Below are 23049 nucleotides of genomic sequence, written 5' to 3' on the forward strand. Positions count from 1 at the left end.
TCCTCTTCAATTTGTATACCTTTTCTTTCTTTTTCTTGCCTAATCTTTCTGGTTAGAACTTTTATTTTTTTAAAGATTTTATTTATTTGAAAGAGAGGGAGAGAGAGCACATGAGTGTGGGGGAGGAACAGAGGCAGAGGGAGAAGCAGACACCCCACAGAGCAGGGAGTCCAATGCAGGACTCAATCCCAGGACCCTGGGATCATGACCTGAGCTGCAGGCAGACACTTAACCAACTGTGCCACCCAGGTGCCCTGGTTAGAACTTTTAATACCACGTTGAACAGAAGTGGTGAAAGCAGACATCCTTATCTTGTTCCTGATCTTAGCTTTCATGCTTACGTAAGTATGATGTTAGCTGTGGATTCTTCATGCATGGCCTTTATCATGTTGAGGAAATTTCCTCCTATTCCTACTTTGTTTTTTTAACATGGAAAGATGTTGAATATCCTTAAATGCTTTTTCTGTATCTGCCGAGATGATCATGTTGGTTTTTTTCCTCATTCTATTAAAATGTTGTATTACTTCAAATGATTTTCTTTTGTGGAATCATCTTTGCATTCATGGAATAAATCCCATTTTGTCATGGCACATATTCCTTTTAACATGTTGCTGAATTAAAACAGTGTAGCTTGATGATCACCTGAGTATTCCATGTGGAGGCAATTTCTGATCACAACCACAGGGAGCAGGACCCAAGCAAAACCTAGCAGCTTCACTGAGTTGATGAAATGGGGATTAGAGTTTGGAGAGGGTGAGGTTGCTGGAAGTTGCAGGGCAAAGTTCTGGAAAGGAGGAACATAGGCAGAAAAAAAGAGATCCAAGTATCTGCATGAGTCTTAACCAAGTACTGGCCCATGCATATGTTGAGTCAAACTCCACAAAGCTGGAAAAACAAAAACTAGGAAGTTGCATGCTGAATAATTATCAGAGTTCACAAAATGCAAGGAGACTTTCAAGTTCTGACCAGCCAGATTGGAAATCCTCAATGATTCACTTGAAAATTCTGTGGACACTCACTTAGAGCATACCTCATTTGCAGAGCTGAACTATACCTGAAGTAAATATTACTTTAGAACCTAGAAAAGGTTACAAACAAGCCTTCAGGAGGTCAAACCCATCTACAAGTTACTTAACTGCCTGCTAAAACAAAGTTCAACATTGTAACATTAATAATGGTAATGTAATAAAACAAAATGCAGACATGCAACAATGTAATATTCACAACATCCAGAATCTAATTAAAAATTAACATGCTAAGAAACAAGAAAACATGACCCATAATCAAGAGAAAAATTAGTCATTAGAAACACAGCCAGAAATAATAAAGGATGAAATAGGCAGACAAGGATGTTTAAAAGGCTACTATAACTACGTGGAAATAAAGTCAAACATAATGACAAAATGGAAGATTTTTTTCAAGCCTTTAATCCATTTTGAGTTGATTTTTATATATGGTATAAGACAGTGGTTCAGTTTCATTCTTGTTCATGTTTAGATGTCTTTTGCATTCTGTCTAGTTTTCCCAACACCATTTTTGGAGAGACTAGCCTTTCCCTATTGTATATTCTTAGCCCCTTTGTCATTAATTAATTGACCATACATGCATGGGTTTATTTCTGGACTCTCTATTCTGTTCCACTGATGTACGTATGAAAATGGAAGATTTTTTAAAAAATGAAACTTACAGATTTGAAAATTACAATGTCTGAAAGGAAAAAATATACCAGATGTGATTAACAGCAGATTTGATACCATAAGAGAAAAGATCAATGAACCCGAAGACTTAGAAGGGAAACCACAGTAACATATAGAAAATAGCAATATATAACTGGAGTTCCAGAAGAAGAGGAAAAAGGGAAACAAAAAATAGGTGAAGAAACAACCGGCTTGGGGTGCCTGGATGCCTCAGTCGGTTAAGTGTCTGCCTTCAGCTCAGGTCATGATCCCAGGGTCCTGGAATTGAGCCTCACATCAGGCTCCCTGCTCAGCGGGGAGCCTGCTTCTCCCTCTTCCCCTGCCCCTTGTGTTCTCTCTTGCTAGCTCTGCTCTGCTCTCTCAAATAAATTTTTAAAAATTAAAAAAAAAATTGGCTCAAATTTATGAAAAATTTACACAAACAGATCTAAGCTCAACAAACTCCAATCAGAATAAACAGAAAAGAAAAAAAACAGCAAAGTATATCATAACCACATTCCGCAAAAACAGATATACAGAGAATCTTAAAAGTAGTCACAGGAAAAAAGGACACATATGTACTGAGGCACAAAGATGTGAATGACAATAGTCTTTTCCTCAGAAACTATACATGCCTTAAGTCAATGAAACATCATCTTTAAAATGCTAACAGAAAAACAAAAGTCAACTTAGAATTTTACATCCAGTGAATATAGCATTCAAAAAGAGTGGCAAGGGGCGCCTGGGTGGCTCAGATGGTTAAGCATCTGCCTTTGCCTCAGGTCATGATCCCAGGGTACTGGGATCAAGTCCCGCCATTGGGCTCCCTGCTAGGCGGGACGCTTGCTTCTCCCTCTGCCTCTGCCTCTCTCTCTCTCTCTGACTCTCATGAATAAATAAATAAAACTTTAAAAAAAAAAAACGAATGGCAAAATAAGTATTTTTTCAGAAAAACAAAAGTTGTGACAATTTGTCACAAGCAGATCTAAACTATGATAAATGTTAAAGGAAATCCTTCAGGCAAAAGAAAAATAACATTGAACAGAAACTGGATCTATATAAAGGAATGAAAGCACCAGAGATCATAAATACACGGGTAAACACAAGTTAAAATGAAAGGGATGGACATAGATATATTAAACAGCTGGACTGGCCCTTTTAACATCATAAAAAGTAGACTTCAGAATAAGGAATATTACAGAGGACAAAAAAGGACACTTCCTAATGAAAAAGGAGTCAATTCACCAAGATGACATTAAAACACTAAATATGAACATACCAAATAGCAGAACTTAAATATTTATGGAGCAAAAACTGAAATGAGAAAAAGGCAAATAAAAAATGACAGCTGTAGATTTCAACATTTCCCTCGCAGTAACTGATAGAACAAGTTGACAGAAAAATCAGTAAAAATGAACACTTGAGCAACACTACGTACCAACTTAACCTAATTTATCTTTACAGAACAACACACTCAACAACTATGGAATAAGATTCCTTTCTAATGCACAGGTAATGTTCACAAAGATGGACCATAGGCTGCTCCATAAGTCTGTCTTGCTAAATTTCAAAGGATAGACATAAATTAGAAATCAGCAAAAATAACTGTTTTAGTTTTCTTGGGCTGCCATAATAAAATACCATAGACCACACAGCTGAAATTTCTGTTCTGGAGGCTTGGGAAGACCATAATCAAAGTATAGTTAGGAAAATTTCACACTGAGGCCTCCTCTTGATTTGTAGGTAGCCACCATCTCACTATGTGCTTCTTGTGCATGTGCAGAGAGGGAAAGAGTTTTCTGGGTCTCTACAAGGACACTAATTCTATAGGATCGGAGCCCTACCCTTGATTTCATTTAACTTTAATTACTTCTGTAAAGGCCTAATCTCCAAATCTCCAAAAACTGTCACACTGAGGGTTAAGGCTTCAACATATGAATGTGGGCCGGGGGCCACAAACATTCAGTCCATAACAAAAAGATATTGAAAAAATTCCCTCAGTGTTTGGAAAACAAATAACCAATGAGTAAAAGATGAAACTATAAGGGAATATAGAACACACTGTAGTTGAATGACACTGAAAATGAAATCACAATATATTAAAAATTGTGGGATGTAGCCAAAGGAACATTTAGAGAGAAATTTATAGCTTTACATGCTCACAGAAGAAATAAATAGGTATAAAATCAATGACTTAAATTTCTATCTTAAGAAGTTAGAAAAAGGGGCACCTGGGTGGCTCAGTCATTAAACGTCTGCCTTCGGCTCAGGTCATGATCCCAGGGTCCTGGGATCAAGTCCTGCATCACGCTCCCTGCTCAGCAGGAGTTGGCTTCTCCCTCTCCCACTCCCCCTGCTTGTGTTCCTTCTCTCACTGTCTCTCTCTCTGTCAAATAAATAAAATCTTTAAAAAAAAAAAAAAGGGTGCCTGGGTGGCTCAGTTGGTTAAGTGACTGCCTTCAGCTCAGGTCATGATCCTGGAGTCCCAGGATCGAGTCCCGCATCGGGCTCCCTGCTCGGCGGGGAGTCTGCTTCTCCCTCTGACCCTCCCCCTCTCATGCTCTCTCTCTCTATCTCATTCTCTCTCTCAAATAAATAAATAAAATCTTAAAAAAAAAAAAGCTAGAAAAAGAAGACTAAATTAAACCTAAAGGAAGTAAAAGAAGAAAATAATAAAAGTCAAAAAAACTTAACAAAGCCAAAAGATGGTTCTTTGAAAGGATTAATAAGGTTGATGAACTGCTAGCAAGACTAATCCAGAAAACGTAATTTACAGATTACCAATTTCAGGAATACAAAATGGATTATCACTATATATCCTAAAGATATTAAAAGGATAAGGGAATATTATGAATAATTATGGTATTGTCAATAAAACGGGAAAATTCTTTCAAAAAAACTCCACAACTTATCAAAATTGACTCAAGAAGAAATAGAATATCTGAATATCCTCATATCTATTAAAAATATCTCCAAGTGTATTAAAGATATTGTATTCATAATAAAAAAATATTCCCACAACTTCAGGCCTAGAATATTATACTGGTGTATTATAGCAAACATTTAAGGAAGGAATCGTTCCCTTATGCAAAAAAATCCACAATATGTTCAGTAATTTCACAAAATGTTTCTCAACCCATTTTATGCAAACAAGATCTTGATACCAAAATATGAAATATATATTAGAACAAAACTACAGAAAAATATTACTCATGTACATAGACTCAAAAATCCTCAAGAAAACATTAACTAATTGAATCCAGCAATATACAGAAAGGATGAATGTGGGGTTTACCTAAGGAATATAAGGTAGTTTTAACACTGGTCAATCAAACGAACAAACTCAGCAGTTAGTAAAGGAAAAATCATGATTATCTCAGTATATGCAGAAACAGCAGGTGGCAAAAGTCAACACCTTTTCATGATAAGAATTCTCAGCAAACTAACAATATAAGGTAACGTTAAGTCTGATTAAAAGCATCTACAAACAACTAACATCCCTAAAACTAGGTACAAGAAAAGGATGTCCACTCTTTCCACTAGTATTTGGCACTATACTGGAGGTCCTAGTCGGTACAGTAAGAAATAAAAGACAAAGATCAGAAAGAAATAAAACTGTCACTGTTGATGGATATGTATATGTGGCAATGGGGGGCATAGGGAAAATCTCTATACCTTCCTCAATTTTGCTGTGAAACCAACAATGCTTTAAATAAATAAAAGTCTTAATTTTAAAAAAATTAACATTTGCCTGTTGGTGGGAATGCAAAGTGGAGCAGTCACTGTGGAAAACAGTATGGAGGTTCCTCAAAAAGTTAAAAATAGGGGCGCCTGGGTGGCTCAGTTAGTTGAGCGTCCGACTCTTGATCTCGGCTCAGGTCTTGATCTCAGGGTCAGGAGATGAAGCCCCGAGATGGGTTATCACACTGGGCGTGGAGCCTACTTAAAAAAAAAAAAAAAAAAATGGTTAAAAATAGAACTACCTTATGATCCAGTAATCACACTACTGGGTATTTACCCCAAAATACAAAAACACTAATTCAAAGAGATATATGCATCCCTATGTTTAGAGCAAGCAGCATTATTTACAATAGCCAAACTACTGAAACAGCCCAAGTATCCACAGACTGATAAAGGATAATGGATAAAGTGGTATATATACATACAATGGACTACTACTCAGCCACAAGAAAGAGTAACATCTTGCCATTTGCAACAGCATGGATATAGCTAGACAGTATTATGTTATGTGAAATAAGTCAAAGACAAATACCATATGATTTCACTCATATGTGCAATTTAAGAAACAAAACAAATGATCGTAGGAGAAAAAAAGAGAGACAAACCAAGAAACATACTCTTAACTCTAGAGAACGAACTGATGGTTAGCAGAGGGGAGGTGGGTGGAGGGATGGGTGAAACAGGGATGGGGAATTAAGGAGTCCATTTGCCCTGATGAGCACTGGGTGTTGTACGGAAGTGCTGAATCACTATACTGTATACCTGAAACTAATATTGTACTGTATTTTAACTATACTGGAATTACATTTAAAATATTTAATTAATAACTACTACTTCCCTGTTTTTCACCCTTTTCCGCACACAGCCGTTCCATATCTCTATGACTTTGTCCTCTTGCCTTTGCCTGGAAACATACTGCACTGTAATTACTTGTTTAATTATCTCTTTACCCGACTGCAGTAATTAGTGTCAATTATGAATAAGCTGCCATGAACATCCGTGCACAGGTAACTGGCTTTTGTTCATTTTTCTATCTCCTGTGCCCATACAGTACCTTGTAAATATACAGACCTCAGTTGGTGTGAAGTGACTGTTAATGCCACTGGAAATAACACCCAGGCCAGGAACTCCTACATTTCCGGTTCTGAGGAAATCTAGCAAGGTTTAAAAATGTTTCTGTGAGACTCTAGCAAGCTTTTTCATAACCCAAAAAGGGAACACAAAAGAAAAAGAAAAATATAGAAGGAAAAGGTCAATGACCTTAAAATTCTTATAACACAGGTTACCCTGCCTTTCCTGGATGACTCACCTCTTATCCTACTGAAGTCTATTTTCCACATAGCAGTGGTAATGGCAGGCACCATTTAAGCACTTTAAATAAACTGAGTTATCTTTTGGTAAAATGCTTAGAACAGTGCCTGGTACAGAGTCTACAATATAAAAGTATTTGTAAAACAAACAAATCCATTTAAGTCTCACAACTCTATGAGTAGGTTTTTTTTTTTTTAAGATTTTATTTATTTCTTTGACAGAGAGCGAGACAGTGAGAGAGGGAACACAAGCAGGGGAAGTGGAAGAGGGAGAAGCAGGCTTCCTGCGCAGCAGGGAGCCCGATGCGGGGCTTGATCCCAGGACCCCCAGGACCGTGGGATCATGACCTGAGGCGAACGCAGATGCTTAACGACTGAGCCACCCAGGCGCCCCTCTATGAGTAGTTTTGATTAATACTCTCATCTAAGGAAAATGAGGCATTTAGAAGTTCGGTAACTTGCCCAAGGTCTCACAGCTAGTTACTCAGCATTCTGGCTCTTAGTCACTATGCTCTGCTGCTCACTGCAATTATATTAAAATTCAATTCTCTTCTGTAGCCACAGTATCTAGCAAAAAATAAATATATGTGGATTGAAAGAATGAATGAATGATTCAAATGAGTAACTCAAGAGATGAAACGAGGAGGCATCTTTTCATCAAAACTATTATGCTCTGCAGAAATCCTCTGCTGCAAAGATGAAATACATCACTTGCTTTTTGTTACCTCTTCCAAAAGACATGAACAAGTAAATACGCATTGACAAAGAGAAAGAGAAAAAATCTTTAACAATGACGGATCATAAAGATGGTGCCACAATCCAAAAACATGTTATGCCCGTGGCCAGTCCCTCTCTATCACAGTGCTCCATCTAACAAGGGCAACACAGAATATGGCCTCCCAAAGATGGTTCAGGCAGTACCTGCCAGGATGTATATCTGGGCCTCTTTTTATTGCTCTGTAAAAGATGATTCAAAATGAAGGAAGCACTGCTAAGAGTCACTCAAAATAGAGTGCAAAGGACATTGAGGAAGTAGGCCCTATGCACTCTCCTGTTTCAATTCTCAGAACACCATGAGCTTTTGATTTTTGCCAACTGGACACATCCTTCTACTTTGGGCAAAAGAGAGATAATGTAACACCTGTTAATTAAATAGCAAATCCTGCACTAGATAATCAGTTTAAACTCTGCCAGCACCATTATAATTTATTCAAAACAAGTTATGCGACTTTGTGGTTTTTACCTTTTCAAGGCTGTACTCCCAGCTCACAATTCAGGGCACACTTTCAATTTCGGTTGACCCTGTCTCCCAGTGAAACCCCAAAAAAACATTCTGGTTACTTTACAATAACTTCTTCTAATCAACAGCTCCTCAACTACTTCTGAAATATCTATTTTAATCTCTCATTTCAGGATAAGCCTTTGTTCAAACACTGAATGTATATGCCAGTTCTCTACTAGATCATGTCTCCATCTGCTCCCTTGCTTTCAAAATGTTTCAATCTCTTCATTTTTACCTCATATTACCATCTGTACCCTCCCCCACTGCCCTCTTTTCAACTTTCTCTTACTCTACTGCTTCTTGCCCCAAATATGGTAATCTGTACATTGTAGTAGGAATGGATACACCATAGTTTTGTACAAGAGGAGGATATTGTCTAAATTGTTTCCGAAACATTTCCTAAAGACATTTAATACAGTCTTGAGTCTTTTGTCTGACTCTACAAGGAACAGAACATATCTTATGAAGGTCCATAGCTATTTGGTTATTCTACCTCTTGAAGGTACTATGCCATATGCCTACCATAATTAATAATTATTCTATTGAATTGCAAAATTCTTAAAAGTAGGGATCTTTTATTCTTTATTTTAGTATCTATGATTCCTAATCATAGTGTAGGCACATAGTAAACACTAAATGAATGTTTTTAAGAACAGTTTCCCTTTATTTCTGACTTTCCAGAAACCAACAGTTTGTTCCTATTCTATCATCTTAGATCTTTTTCCTCAAGAATTTTGCACTTATTCAAATACAGTCATTGATGACTTTTCTGCCTAGTCACATGGCTTTAAAAAAATGTTTCTATAGCTCAGCATCTATCAGTTTGCCTTTCTACTTCTCCAACGTAATTCCTAGATGTTTTACTTTACAGTTATTCTTAAGGATTGTCTTGAAAAAATATTAACAAAAATGATCCTTGAAGCAATTTTTAGAGACTTGTATAATACACACTTCTCACCCTATGTGATTTTCTAGCTATTCCATCTCCTTGTTTCTTGAATCTTAGTTTCTTATGCATTAGAACGCATTACGTTCAAATTCATTCTTAAAGTTAGTGGAGAACGCTGTTTGACGTTTTGAAAGCTGAAAGAGAACGTTACTGGTTCTCTTTACTTAACAACATTCTATTTTTCTGACATTTATCAGTTTTCCTAGTCATTTCATGAACACTTACCCACCACTTTGTGTTATACCCAGCAAGGCATTAGGAAAACAAAAGATGAAGTATATACCTTTGGATCAGAAGAGCTCAGAGTGAAGTAGAGGGAGGAGACACAAATAAGGAAGCAAATATAGAAATAAACACTAAGACAGGGATATGCACAGAGTCCAGTTGGAGCCTAAAGAAAACAAAAACTTTCTATGAAGGTTCAGAGCCTAGGTTTTTAAGTCACATAGACTTGAACCCGATTCTTAACTCTACCTCTTAAAGAACTGCGTGACATAGGAGTCAAGGTTTTCTCATTTGTAAAATGGGATAATCATTTCAACTGTTCCTTGTTGGGAGTACATGAAACAAAGTGCTTAGTTTAGCAATACATGAGGAGCATTCAATAAATGATGTATGATATTCATAACAAGGAGGCAGCTAGACTATATAAGGCTTCCTGGAGGAGGTGACTCTTGAATTGTCTTAATCAATGAACAGGAAGGGGAAGGAATCAAGATGGAACCTTAGAGAAAGCTTAAGTTTCCACACTAGCATTAAGAACTTTTCATAATCCAGTCTACCTCAGCAACTTCATCTCCCTTCAGTCTCCTAAATGAACCCTCCCTTCTATCCAGGCTGGTATACTCACTGACCTCAGAATATGCTTTACTAATTTTCTCTTTTCTATTACTGCTTAGGCCATACCCTTGCCTGTGCCTGGCACTGGTCTGTCTATAAGACCAACATAAATTCTACCTTGTAATTGATGAGTCTGGCCCTTATCAATGGCTCCATTCTTCGGACTTTTCCAGCACAAGGTCACACTCCCTGCCATACTTCCTCTGTCTTCTGACAACATCCATGCTCATCATAGTCCTTAACCATCCTTTGCACTGAGATTTCACTTTTCACATGTGAATGTAATGTCTCCATTGGAATGTAAATTCCATGAGGGTAAGACTTCATGCAAGCAAGAGATAGATATAGCATCTTAGGCTCAGATCTATTTGGTACATGAATGAACAGTTCAGAAAACGTAACAACAGTCTCAAGGTCAAATGCAAAGCACATGACCAATCTGTAGAGACTTAAATGCTTGGACTTAATGGGGTTTCTTGTTTTTAGGTTCTTACCTTGACATGCTCTCAGCTCTATCAATAGCAAACTATAAAAACTTTCCACTGTGGACTGCGCGAGTCATTTAAGATGCTTCAAATCCTTAAGGCATGATATAATCAAATAAAGGCCAGGAGAAAGGTTGGCAGTCAACTCCTTAGACATGGCTACTATATTGGGAGGTAATATATGGAATAGTAGAATTAAGAGATCTAGGTTAAACTTACCGGCTTTAGAACTTGGACAAATCCCTAACCTCTCTGAGAGATCATTTCCTCATCTAATCATGTGGATGAATCACTTAGCACTCAGGGTTGCTGTGAAGATTAAATGAGTTAAAATATAAAGTAACTAGCACAGGGCCAGAAATATAATACCCTCCCCAATTATTCATTACTAAAACATCATACCAACCCAGTATCCTCTGCAAAAAAAAAGTAGAAAAATAGAGATTCTCTTCCTTCTTTAGAGATAATGTATCAGGAGCAACCTGCTGAAACTCACTGAGGCCTCAGTCCTGAAACAAGGAATCCTAATGTCAACACCCAGCGGTCACAAGGTTGTCTTTACGGCCAATCTCTACCTGTTACAGTGGGGTGGGGAGGTGGGGGGAGCTAGATTAGATTCTTGTGATACTTCTTAGAGTGACTGGGTCTTTTCAAAATTAAGAACTCTTAATTTGATAAAGGACAATGTGGGAAGCTTAGAGACTGTAATCAAGCTGAACTTCCACAGAAAGAAGAAAGATCAACAGTGTTCCATAAAGGATAAAAGGTGAACTCTTCAAGCCTTTGAAGCCATTTGAAATTGTGACCACTGCCTCTGACAATTCTTCAGATCACCCACTGTTAGTCCAAAATGGCAGGAATCATAAAATAACATGTGGAATGCGCCAAAAAAATCATCAACTCTTGGAAGTGGAAGACACCTCCAAAGTCATTCAGCCTAAGTGTCGCCTTAAACAGTTGAGGAGGTAGGAATAGGAGAGATGCCATGCTACATGCCAAGCTTCTTTCTGCCTCCCCAGATACTCACTTCTTTGTCATAACTTCCCCAAGATTTCATTCTTTCCCTTGCAGTAAGCATGATCAGACAGAATAAGTTCACTTACCTTACAAAATGGGTCCAAACACTGAAAATATCCCAAGACTCTTGCCCTTGGCAGAACACAGGTACAAAAGTGCAAAAGAATATACATTTTTGTTGTTGTTGTTATCTGATTAAACTATTGGGTCTCTGCATAGGAAGTTGTACATAAAGAGTGACAATGTTGCCTACAAACAGAAATGCATATTCAGAACTAGAGGCTTTTCATATTTCTTCTACAGAACAAAAGATCTCTATGAGCCTACCGAAGTTAGTGGAAGTTTCTGGTGGTGATAAATGACTGCTTCCCTCAAGATGACACAGGAAGAAAAGCTGAATCAGAATGTGAGACTTCTTAGAAGTACAACATACCAGGTAACTAGTTTTGAGAGGTGATAAACAGAAACTTGAAATATTCTCTTGTTAACTGAAGCAAGCAAACGTCAAATGACTGTTTTTATCCCAGTTCAATCCTAAATTTGTGGCTCTATTCTCCTAAACTCTTAGGTTTACCAACCTATATGAGTAAGACCTGAAAATACTCAGGAAAATTCAAGGAGTCACCTGATGAATAAATACTCATTGTGAATAAACACACATATACTATAGAAACTAAACTACTTTGGGGGGAAATATATTAGCTAGATATAATTACTCTTCTTAAGGAGTACCATGAAGTTTGTTCTAACTCCAATGATTCAGAAAAATGTCAACACCAGGAACTTTACGTCTGCAAGATCAAGAGGATCAGGAACTTTCGCAAATGGTGAGCTGAACATTAGTCAACCCTGCTATGCAAACACCAAAAAAATGTGAAGTGATATTACACTGAACTTTAAAAAAATATTCAGTGACTTGAACACACAAGATAGTATCAGAGTACTGCTCTGCTGTAGTCAGGAGATCCTGGAAATATTGTGGATGCCACAGCAAAAGAACCATGTCAAAGTACGTGAAATTCTTAAGAGACAAGAATTAAATCCCAAATCACATCAAGGCAGCTAATATTATAATTAGGGATACCTAGGCTATAGAGGAAACAGACAAAACAGGAGCAGAACAACTTTAAATACTTGCAGGACAATCAGAAAAGGAACTAGCATTGTTTTAACTGGCCCTAGAGTGCCTATGGATGAAAAGTACAGGAAAGCAGATTTTTGGCTTAACAATACTTTTCCGTATTAGCCTCAAAAGTCAATAAATATTAAGAGTGAGAGAACGAGAAATTTACATAAAATAGGAAAAATGAATCTAAAAGAACTGGCATACTGAATGAGCATTCAACAAACGTTTAGGAGCTCCTATGAAGCATGACACTAAATTATGCAGGTTAGAATGAATTACATTTCCATAAGTAAAGCTGACTTCCAATCTTGTGTAACAAGAAAAAAAGACAAAGTATGGATGATTCTGAAAGCTATACTTTATGAAGAATAGTCTATAAGTGGTGGTCAAGATACTGCAAAATTCCACATGAGGAAAGATGATGGACTGTTGTAGGTAGTGGAGCGGCGAGCAAAAAGGAGCAGATTTACAGAAACATTTCAGAACTAGAGCTCATAGTACTTGATGAGTTACTGAAGACTTGGAAAAACAGTATTTAGCAGGATTTATTGTACTAATCTAGTTATTCATCTATCAACAATAACAACAGTAGCAAACAAACAGTGCTTTCCAGGTGTCAGGCCATGTTCTGAACGTTTCACACAGATTAACTCATTTCATTCTCATAACCCTATGAAGTATAGGGTCTATTAACAGGCACATTTTACCGATGAGAAACTAAGGCATAGCTTCTACCAGTAAAGTCAGTCAACCAATGTCAAAATTCTAGTAAGAGGTTAGATACCAGATGGATCTACATAATCCCAAAGCTAAAGCTCTTAATCCATACACGAGACAGCTGTAAAGGGAAGGCAACAAAACCCAAGGCAGGCTGCACATAAGTAGCGTTAAGAGCCCAGTGGAGAGACAGCGTTGGTGGAAACGGGGAGGTTCGAGGGGAAAGCTGACTGAGGACTAAGTGAGGATTTAGCGGTATCAGAGTCACAGGACGTGGTTTTTTAAAAAAAAGAAAGAAAAAAAAACCCAAACAAACAAAACTTGCATTGACTCCAAATTCCTAGAGATGGGACCTAGGAATTAACATTTTTTAAGAAAGATTTTATTTGGAATTAACATATTTTTTAAAGCAAAACCGAGAAACCCTGGGTAATTCTGAGGCACAACCAGGTTTGAAAAGTGCTGTAGCAAATCTGTAAGGTTTCTTTCCGTTTTAGCATTCCAGTTGACACTCTAATTTCCCAAAAACGGAAAGGAGGAGGGAGGGATTTCTAGCACCAAGAAAACGGCTATGCATTTACTCAACACCGTTTACGCTCCCATTTTTACTGAACAGTCTCACAGGAAAAGGGATAAAGTAGGCAACGGAAGGAGGGGTGTGGTGTTAAAAAGCAGGCTTTGGGGCAGAACTTTCTAGGCCTATTAGCACGCGAAACCTTCCTGACTATAAATACATGTGATAATCCGACTGAAAAATGAGGTGGATTCCTCAGATCCGGGTCGGGCTAACGATGGATGCCAATATAGTCTTCTACGTGCTCAGAGCGTTGCAGGGAACCTCTAGGCTGGGGCCTGCCGGCTCCAAGGCCAAAGGAATCGCGCTCAGCAGGAGAGGTGTCCGCTCTGCAATTACAACCTCAAGCACCCTGCTCCCGGAGACGACCTGTGCCGCACATACCCGAGGGTCCTCTGGTAAGATTGATTTCCTCCTCAGTGACAAAATAATCCACTCTTCCGTTCATGTCTCACTGCTCTTTTGGCTTCCCACCTGGGTCGGCGGGGGCTCGCGCAGGTGAAGGTGAACCAATCTCCGCGGGGCGCCCACAGCACCGCACTTCCGGTTTCAGCAGCCCGCAGACCGGAAGAGGAAGCCGGGAGCGCTGGGAGCGCAGGGCATGCTGGGAGTCGTGGTTCTCCCGGCTTCTCTCGTCCGCCCGCGCCACGCACGGCGAGCTGGGCGGCGAGTCGGTTACCGTCCTACTTTACCGTTGGGGGCGGGGGTCGTAAAGGTCGGAGACACAAATTAATTGATATTGGCGAGGAGAAATTAAACATAAAATCTCCTGACATCTCAGAAAACCGCTACAAACATGAGGGAAAAAATAAGTTCTGTTATTCAGATTAGGAGGGGCGTCGCAGGCAATCCGCTAATGCGACTCCAGAGGAGATCTCACCCTTTTATAGAGCCAGGCAAATACAGTCCATTCCATGCACGTTCTCGTGTAAGAGGACTTAACACAGTTTGCTGTATACATTCTTCGGTATGTCACCCCTGTAGTGGCCGCCTGTGTTAGTTAATTGCCACGATCCAAAGGAAAAATAAAACTATGACAAGCAGGTACTTAAAGCTTTGACTCATGCCACCCTCACTTCCAAGCCTCCTCAACATGTTGATTGAATGAGTGGATAAAATGATCATAATAAAAAGCAGTATATCGTAAGTGAAAAAAGTAAAGTCTAAATAAGTGAGAATGGAATATCAAGAGAAGAGAGGAAATAGAAATGGGAAAAGCAAATCATCAATGAAGAAATATGAAACGAATAAACAAAACAGAGAAATAGACTCATGGATAAAGGGAAAAAACTGTTGGTTAACAGAGTGGGAGGGATTGGGGGGTGGGCAAAATAGGTGAAGGGGATAAAGAGGTACAAAATTCCAGTTATAAATAAGTAAGTCATGGGGATGTAATGAATATAGGGAATATAGCCAATAATATTGTAGTAACAAACCATAGTGAGGTGCATGTGAGCACCGAGTCAAGGGAGAGGGAGACAGGAGTGAGGCCAAGAGAAGGTAGGAAGGGGGTCCCATACGCCCCCTAGGGGTCACCCTCACAGTGGTACCTCCACTTTTCCAGTGTCTGTGGAGACCTACTAGGCCCTAACCTTTTTTTTTTTTTAAGATTTTTATTTATTCATTTGAGAGAAAGAGAGAATGAGAGATAGAGAGCACGAGAGGGAAGAGGGTCAGAGGGAGAAGCAGACTCCCTGCTGAGCAGGGAGCCCGATGCGGGACTCGATCCCGGGACTCCAGGATCATGACCTGAGCCGAAGGCAGTCGCTTAACCAACTGAGCCACCCAGGCACCCTAGGCCCTAACCTTTTGACCCCCACCCCATCTCTGGCCAGGGCTTTGAACACCAGTCCCAAATCGTTCTACCCTTCCTTGCTCCATCTTCATTTGCACAGGCTTCCAGCCTCACTCTTCTCGTCTTCCACACTCTTCTCTGTGATTAGTAGCACATTAGGGTACTGTGTGAGCCGCAGAGAGGCCGGGAGCCAGGAGGCAGGATGGAGATGGGGCAAAGAGAGGAGAAGAGTTTGTTCAAGGATCCTTCTCCTCACGGGATCCCAAACTGTACAACCAGCTCCTCTTCTGCATCCACTTGGATCTGAGAAAGTGCCCTGTAGGCATAAACAGCTATCATGGAAACCTGCTGCAAGTCGGAGAAGGGGATGGGCTCGTTGGCCAGCACTTGGTGGGGCTGGCTGGTGAGAGATGGCAGCCACGGCAGCTTCTTCCAGTGGGTCAGGCTGTGGCTCAGCACAGCCAAGCGGGTGCTGTAGTGCTCCATGCCCTGGGAGTCCGCAGCAGACACGTCAATGATGTTACTGGCTGTCTTAGGAAGGATGGAGGAGAGCAGGGCCTGCTCATCTGTGCGAGTGGGAGGCAGGCTGTGGTAGTTGGGTTCAGCTCCTTTGAGGGCTTTGGCAGGGCGGCTGCTAGGATCCAGCAGCAGCTTCCGCTCCTCTTGGTCCTGGTCCGAGTACTCGTTCTCGCTGCTGTAGCAGCACCCCATAGCTGGGGTCCTGTTGGGCGCTCAGGCCAGGGGAGGAGGGCCGGCATCCGTTAGGATCCCTTCAGTCACATGACCTGTGGCTGCATCCAGCAAGCAGCCACCCGCCTCCCCACCTAGCCCTTCCCAGAGCATGCAGTTGCCCTTATTCCTCTATGTTTTAAAGTCTATTTTGTGGTAAGTGAAATAAGTCAATCAGAGAAAGATGATTATCATATGATCTCACTGATATGTGGAATTTAAGAAACATAACAGAGGATCATAAGGGAAAAAATAAAACAAGATGAAATCAGAGAGGGAGACAAACCGAAAGAGACTCTTAATCATAGGAAACAAACTGAGGGTTGCTGGAGGGGAGGCGGGTGGAGGGATGGGGTAACTGGGTGATGGACATTGAGGAGGGCACGTGATGTCATGAGCACTGGGTTTTATATAACACTGACGAATCACTGACCTCTACCTCTGAAACTAATAATACATTATATGTTAATTAATTGAATTTAAATTTAAAAATAAGTAAACAAAGTATTTTGTCTGATACGAGTATTGCTACCTCAGCTTTTTTATTTTCACTTTCATTTGCATGGAATGTCTTTTTCCATAAGTTTCAGTCTATGTGTGTCTTTAGGCCTGAAGTGAGTCCCTTGTAGACAACATACAGATGGGTCTTTTTTTTTAAATGTATTCAATCACCTTATGTCTGTCTTTTGATTGGAGCATTAGACCATTTACATTTAAAGTAATTAATTGACAGGCATGTACTTTGTTGCCATTTTGTTGCTTTCTGTAGTTGTCTGCTCCTTTTTCTTACTCTCTTCCCTTGTGATAGATGACTTTAGTGTTAGCTTGGATTCCTTTTTATTTTTTGTATATCTATCATAGGTTCTCAGTTTGTTACCATGAGGTTCATATATAAAATTCTAAGAGTGTAACAGTCCATATTAAGCTGATGGTCACTTAAGTTTGAACACATTCTAAAAGCACATTTATACTTCCCCCCTCCATGTTTTATATATATATATATATATCATACTTTATATCTCTTTATGAATCCCTTTACTCATTTTTTGATATAATTGATTTTACTTTTGTCTTTCAACCTTTATACTAGTTTTATAAGTGATCGATCTACTACCTTTATTATATGTTTGCTTTTACCAATGAAATGTTTTTATTTCATAATTTTCTTACTTCTAGTTATGGTCTTCTCTTTTCCACTTAAAGAAGTCTCTTTAACATTTCTTGTAAGACCAGTTTAGTGGTGGGTGCCTGGGTGGCTCAGTTGGTTAAGCGACTGCCTTCGGCTCAGGTCATGATCCTGGAGTCCCAGGATCGAGTCCCACATCAGGCTTCCTGCTCAGCAGGGAGTCTGCTTCTCCCTCTGACCCTCTCCCCTCTCATGCGCTCTCTCTATCTCATTCTCTCTCTCAAATAAATAAATAAAATCTTAAAAAAAAAAAAGACCAGTTTAGTGGTGATGGACTCATTTAACTTTTGTTTGTCTGGAAAATTCTTTATCTCTTCTTCAATTAATGATTAATTTTCATTTCAGCTATTGTTTGCTTCAGCTCTGACTGGTTCTTTTTTTATATTTTCTATCTCTTTATTGAAGTTCTCATCGAATTCATTCAGTCTTCTCTCATGTGGTAAGCATCTTTATGAACATCACTTTGAATTCTTTATCAGGTAGATTGTTTATCTCTATTACATTAGTTCTTTTTCTGAAGTTTTGTCTTATTCTTTCATTTTGAGTATATTCCTCTGTCTCTTCATTTTGTCTGAGCTTCTGTGTTTGTTTCTGGGGGTTAGGCGAAACAAACCTCTGCCAGTCTTGAGGGAGTGGGTTTGTATGGGAATATCCACTGTGTAGACTACACATGCCTTTTGACTTTGACTGGCTGGTTGGAGCTGTGGTGGGCTCGGGCTGGGTGATTCCAGGGCACTCCACACTAGGGCTACCCTGGAGGGGCAGCTGGAGCTGAAGTGGGCATGAGCTAATGGATCCCAGGGTGCTTTGTGCAAGGGCTGCCCTGGTAGGACAGCTGGGGCTGGAATAAGTGTGGCCCTCCATGCAGGAGGCACTTTGGGGAATGGCTGAAGCTGAAGCAGGCATGGGCTTGGGGGGTCCTGGGATGTTGTGTGCCTGGGCTGCCTTAGTGAGTCAGCTGGAGCTGGAGTGGGCAGAGGCCAGGGGGGTCCTGGTGTGTTCCTTGCCAGGGCAGCCTTGGTGGGAAGGCTGGAGCTATAGGAGGCATAACTGGGGAGCCACTTTTGTGGAACAGCTGAAGCTGGTATGGGCTAATGGCCCAGGGCCCACTGAGGGAGCAGACTAGCTAGAGCGCCCAGTTGCTGCTCCCATCTGCACTATCAAAATGGAGGGACAATGTAAACAATGGTGCTCACCAGCAGCTCCAACCTCAGAGAGAGTTCCAATACTTCCCCAACTGTTTGGTGTACACTCAAGGATTCATAAATGGGTTTCCTTCACTTACAGTCTAATTGCCCTTTAAACCACTGTTTTTTGTTTTTTGTTTTGGTTTTTTTGCTGTGTTCCAGCTTAGGTGAATCTGTACACGGGCCACTCAGTGATATCCCACCCCTTACCCTGCCCCGCAGTTCGTAGCACCAGGTGTGGGGCTTTGGTCATTATTGTGTCTCTGTCTCTTCTCTGTGTGGTGCCCCTATTCTTTGTTGTGCAGAGCTGTTTCATCAGCCCTCAGTTCTTTCTCAGGAGGCATGACTCTGTATGCAGGTGTAGATTCTGCGTGTCTGTGGGAAAAGGTGAGTTCATAGTCTTCCTACACCACCATCTTCAACCCTTCCTACATTACATTTTAGATGTGCAAATTGTGTCTTCCTATTCATATCCCCTGTACAGTGACAGTGGTTGTAATAATCAAACATAGTGATTATTCACTAAATACTTGTTGAATGAATAAATAAGTTAATCGTCCTGGAACTGGACCAGAAAATATGTGACAGGATCGATTTCTCACAGACCACTATGAACTGTTATCCTTGACTAGACTATAAGATCCCTTCTCAGAATACCTTATTCCTTCTAAACCAGCTCTCCCCTCATGCCTACTCCCTGATGATAGTGCGGACTTGATCATCTTTTGGTTTCTGAAACTTGATTCTAGTGTCAGTCTTAGAGTGCACTCTATCATTTAACTAATGGTGGGGACAAGGTGGATTTGTTTCAGTATATTATTTGATTTAGCCTTCATAGTAACCTTCAGAGTAAGTACAGGTAAGTCTATTTTGTAGATGAGGAAGCTAAGGATCAAAGAAAAATTTAACTTGCTTAAGAGCGCATGGCTAGAAAGAAGCATTATCAGAATTTGAATTTAGGACTTAGGTGTTGATGGTCTTTCTAATACACCTCCCTTTCCCAAAGAACCCAGAGACTGATGCAATTAGGATTCCTGGTAGCTTGCTGTAATTATTCAGACTTCATAAGATAAGCATGTAGATAGGTCCCTGATTGACTGACTACATTAAAAAACATTTTCTGAATTTCACATTCATTTTTCATAGAAAAGGTGAAATTAACGAATTAGTAGTAATAATAGTAATAGAGTAAAATAGTAGTAATAGTATGGTTCTTGTGATGAGTTGTGCTGTGTCAACTTAATTAAGCTAGAAACTGAGTTTCCCAAACTAAGTTTCACTACATGGCTCTAATTTAGACTTTAACCAAAGAAAAAACATTTGGTTTGGAAGGCAGAAGTGGATTAGTAGATTTGGAAGTACTTTTTGCAGTTGTGTATGATGATGAACAGATGCAGAGGTGCCTGGTGGGTTCTAGCATATCCTTGTTTCCCTCTGTTCCATCTCTAACTCTTCTTCCTAAAACTTGTCCAAGATGATCAAGAGCAGACCCAGGCCTATCCCTAGAAACTTGCGTGTGGACACACAGAGGTGGTAGGAACACAGAGGCAACAACTTCCTTTTACATTCCTACTTCAGAAGCTGGATGCGGGTGGCTTTTCAGATTGGCTGGTTGGCGATCCCTTCTCTGATGCAGCAGGATGCCCTTCTGGACCTTTACTTTCCACTTACTCCACAGTTGTGTAAAGTCTAATTTTTAATGTGGATCACTTATCCTAAAACACTGAGAGTGATTCTGCATACCTGACTGAGTCCTGAATGATAGAGTTATTGGTAAAGAACATAAGGTGGGAATGTGGAATTGGTTTTCTGTAGCATTCATTCAAAATGGTTATTTGAATTATCATCAGTGGTCCCCTGAAGTCATATATCTGATGCCATGGAATATTTTAGTCAAAGCATTTATGGAATGTGGGACTGGTTAGTTGCTTTATGTGTACTAGAGATCTTGGAGAAAGAAAATGATGAGATCAGACTTTTAAATGTTTAGCTGAAGGTCCTGGTACAAATATATACTTGTCTATGTATCTATCTACCTATCTCTCTCTATCTAGATATTTTTTGACAAAAAAGTGGAATTCTACTAGACATCATACTTTATGACTTTTTTTTTTTTGCTTGTTTGCTTGGTTTGGTCCTGATAATAATACAACACAAAGACATTTATTCATGCAAAAAAGTTTTTCTATAAATAACTAAAAATGAAAAAAATTGTAAAAATCATATGAAAAGATATCAGATTCACATATTAAAATAAGGAAATAATCAATTTTTAACCATGACTTTGTCAAAAGTTCAAAAAATTTTCAAGTCATTCCTCATTCAGTAGAACAACAAAAACCTATATCTAAAATCCACTAAGCTAATCAATCAAACCTCTAGTATTGATTAGAGTAAAAATAGCTAAAAGGCTGGTAGTAATCATTTCTGGAGGAGAGGCTTTTGATTCAGTCCTAGGCAGTATTCACTGAAGTTGGTACTTCTGATTAAAGCAACTAAGCATATATTCTATTGTGCTATTGTGAAATAGGTTACAGATAGCATAACAAAGTTTATAGTAGGAATAAAACAGTTTGTAGCAGATATAAAACAGAATTCAGAAGGAATAAAATGAAAAGTAAAAGTTCTTCTTTCCTCCAGCTTTATCAGTTGCACTCTTTAAAGGGAACCATTGTTAAATAATTTTTATGCAAGTGTCTAGATGTTCTCAGCACATATAAATATCTTTCAAGGTCTGGTCATGAAAACAGAAATCATGGTAATATTTCAGACTAAGTGGATTTACTTCATACAGGCATACTTTGTTTTATTGCAATTCACTTTTTGCACTTTGCAGATATTGTGCTTTTTACAAATTGAAAGTTTATGGCAACCGTGAATTGAGCAACTCTATCAGCGCCATTTTTCCAACAGCATTTGCTCATTTCATGTCTCTGTATCACATTTTGATAAGCTTGCAATTTTTAAAACTTTTTCATTATCATTATATTTGTTATTGTTATCTGTAATCAGTGATCTTTGATGTTACTATTGTAATCGTTTTGGAGTACTACAAACTGCACCCATATAAGGTGGCAAACCCAATAGATAAATGTTGTGGGTGTTCTGACTGCTCCACTGACCAGCCATTCTGCCATCTCTTTCCTTCTCCTCAGGCCTCCCCATTCCCTGAGATACAACAATATTGAAATTTGGCTAATTGATAACCCTACAATGGCCTCTCAGTGTTCAAGTGATAGGAAGAGTCACACGTCTCTCACTTTAAAAAAGCTAGAAACGATTAAGCTTAGCAAGGCTAAGAAGGCACGTAGAAAGCTAAGACTGGCCAAAAGCTAGGCCTGTTGTGTCAAACTGTTAGGCAAGTTGTGACCGCAAAGGAAAAGTTCTTGAAGGAAATTAAAAGTGCTACTCCGTGAACACTGGAATGATAAGAAAGTGAAACAGTCTTATTGCTGATATGGAGAAAGGTTAGTGGTCTGGATAGAGGATCAAACCAGCCACAACATTCCCTTAAGCCAAAGCCTAATCCAGAGTAAAGCCCTAACCCTTTTAATTCTGTGAGGGCTGACAGAGGTGAAGAAAAGTCTGAAGCTAGCAGAGGTTGAGTCATGAGGTTTAAGAAAGGAAGCCGTCTCCATCACATCAAAGTGCAAGGCGAAGCAGCAAGTGCTGATGGAGAATCTGCAGCAAGTTACCCAGAAGATCCAGCTAAGATCATTCATGAAGGTGGCTGCACTAAACAAGAGGTTTTCAATGTGGATGATTGTTCTGAAGAAAAGATTCAGAGCAGCTGTACTCTCAGTTTGAAAGGGAAAAAACCACTTTATTGATTTTATAAAAATCTAATAGAAACAGAAGAAAAGAGATATCTACACATAGATGAGGGCAACAGTAAGCAGCAAAGGAGAATAAGACAAAGTTACATCAAATCTGGTACTTACAACATCCAACCTCATTAGCTGGGGAAGCCCTGTGGAGACAGCCAGGCTGGAGTCCTGATTGAGAGGCCTGGGCAGAGCATCCTCCCCTCAGGGAGACTCCCAACTCACCATCCCCATAAAGGCCGCATTTAAAGGGCAAATGACGGGGTCTAAAGTTAAACATTTGTTTGCCTACCTGCAGTCTGGAGTGACCTGCATTATCATGTCTTTACATATTCAAGGAGCCTGGACTAGGTGTGTTCACCTCCCCTCCTGGATTCCATTCTGGGGGCTAGAGAGGATGCAAGGCAAAATTTATAGTTCTAGGCATCCAGACCAGAAGGGCCAGGTCTGACCTGGAGGCCAGCTAATGTTATCTAACGAGGCTCCCAAGGTCACTTGTGCAGCACAAGTCTCACAACATTCTTTAGCCTGCCTGCCTACCTGCAGGTCGGGGTTGTCAGTTAGGCAGGACAAATCACAGAAACCTCCATCCATATAATACAATGATACAG

The 23049-nt window shown here is 39.7% G+C and overlaps 1 protein-coding gene and 1 pseudogene across 2 annotated transcripts in view; both read right to left on the reverse strand.

Annotated features, from left to right (window-relative positions):
• The window catches only part of SYNJ2BP (synaptojanin 2 binding protein), a 35748-nt gene extending 21456 nt beyond the window's left edge, over window positions 1-14292 (reverse strand). For both annotated transcript variants that reach the window (XM_073895436.1, XM_025869784.2), the window contains exon 1: window positions 14102-14292. In XM_073895436.1, coding sequence (XP_073751537.1) covers window positions 14102-14165 — 64 coding nt within the window. In that variant the 5' untranslated portion in view covers window positions 14166-14292. The remainder of the gene's footprint in view (window positions 1-14101) is intronic.
• Window positions 14293-15552: 1260 nt separating this feature from the next.
• On the reverse strand, window positions 15553-16245 carry LOC112822731 (ragulator complex protein LAMTOR1 pseudogene; annotated as a pseudogene).
• Window positions 16246-23049: the final 6804 nt, after the last annotated feature.

This window comes from Callorhinus ursinus, unplaced genomic scaffold (assembly GCF_003265705.2).
Source record: "Callorhinus ursinus isolate GAN/ISIS: 27379988/994484 unplaced genomic scaffold, GSC_fseal_2.0 scaffold8, whole genome shotgun sequence".
In the NCBI taxonomy this organism is placed as follows: domain Eukaryota; kingdom Metazoa; phylum Chordata; class Mammalia; order Carnivora; family Otariidae; genus Callorhinus; species Callorhinus ursinus.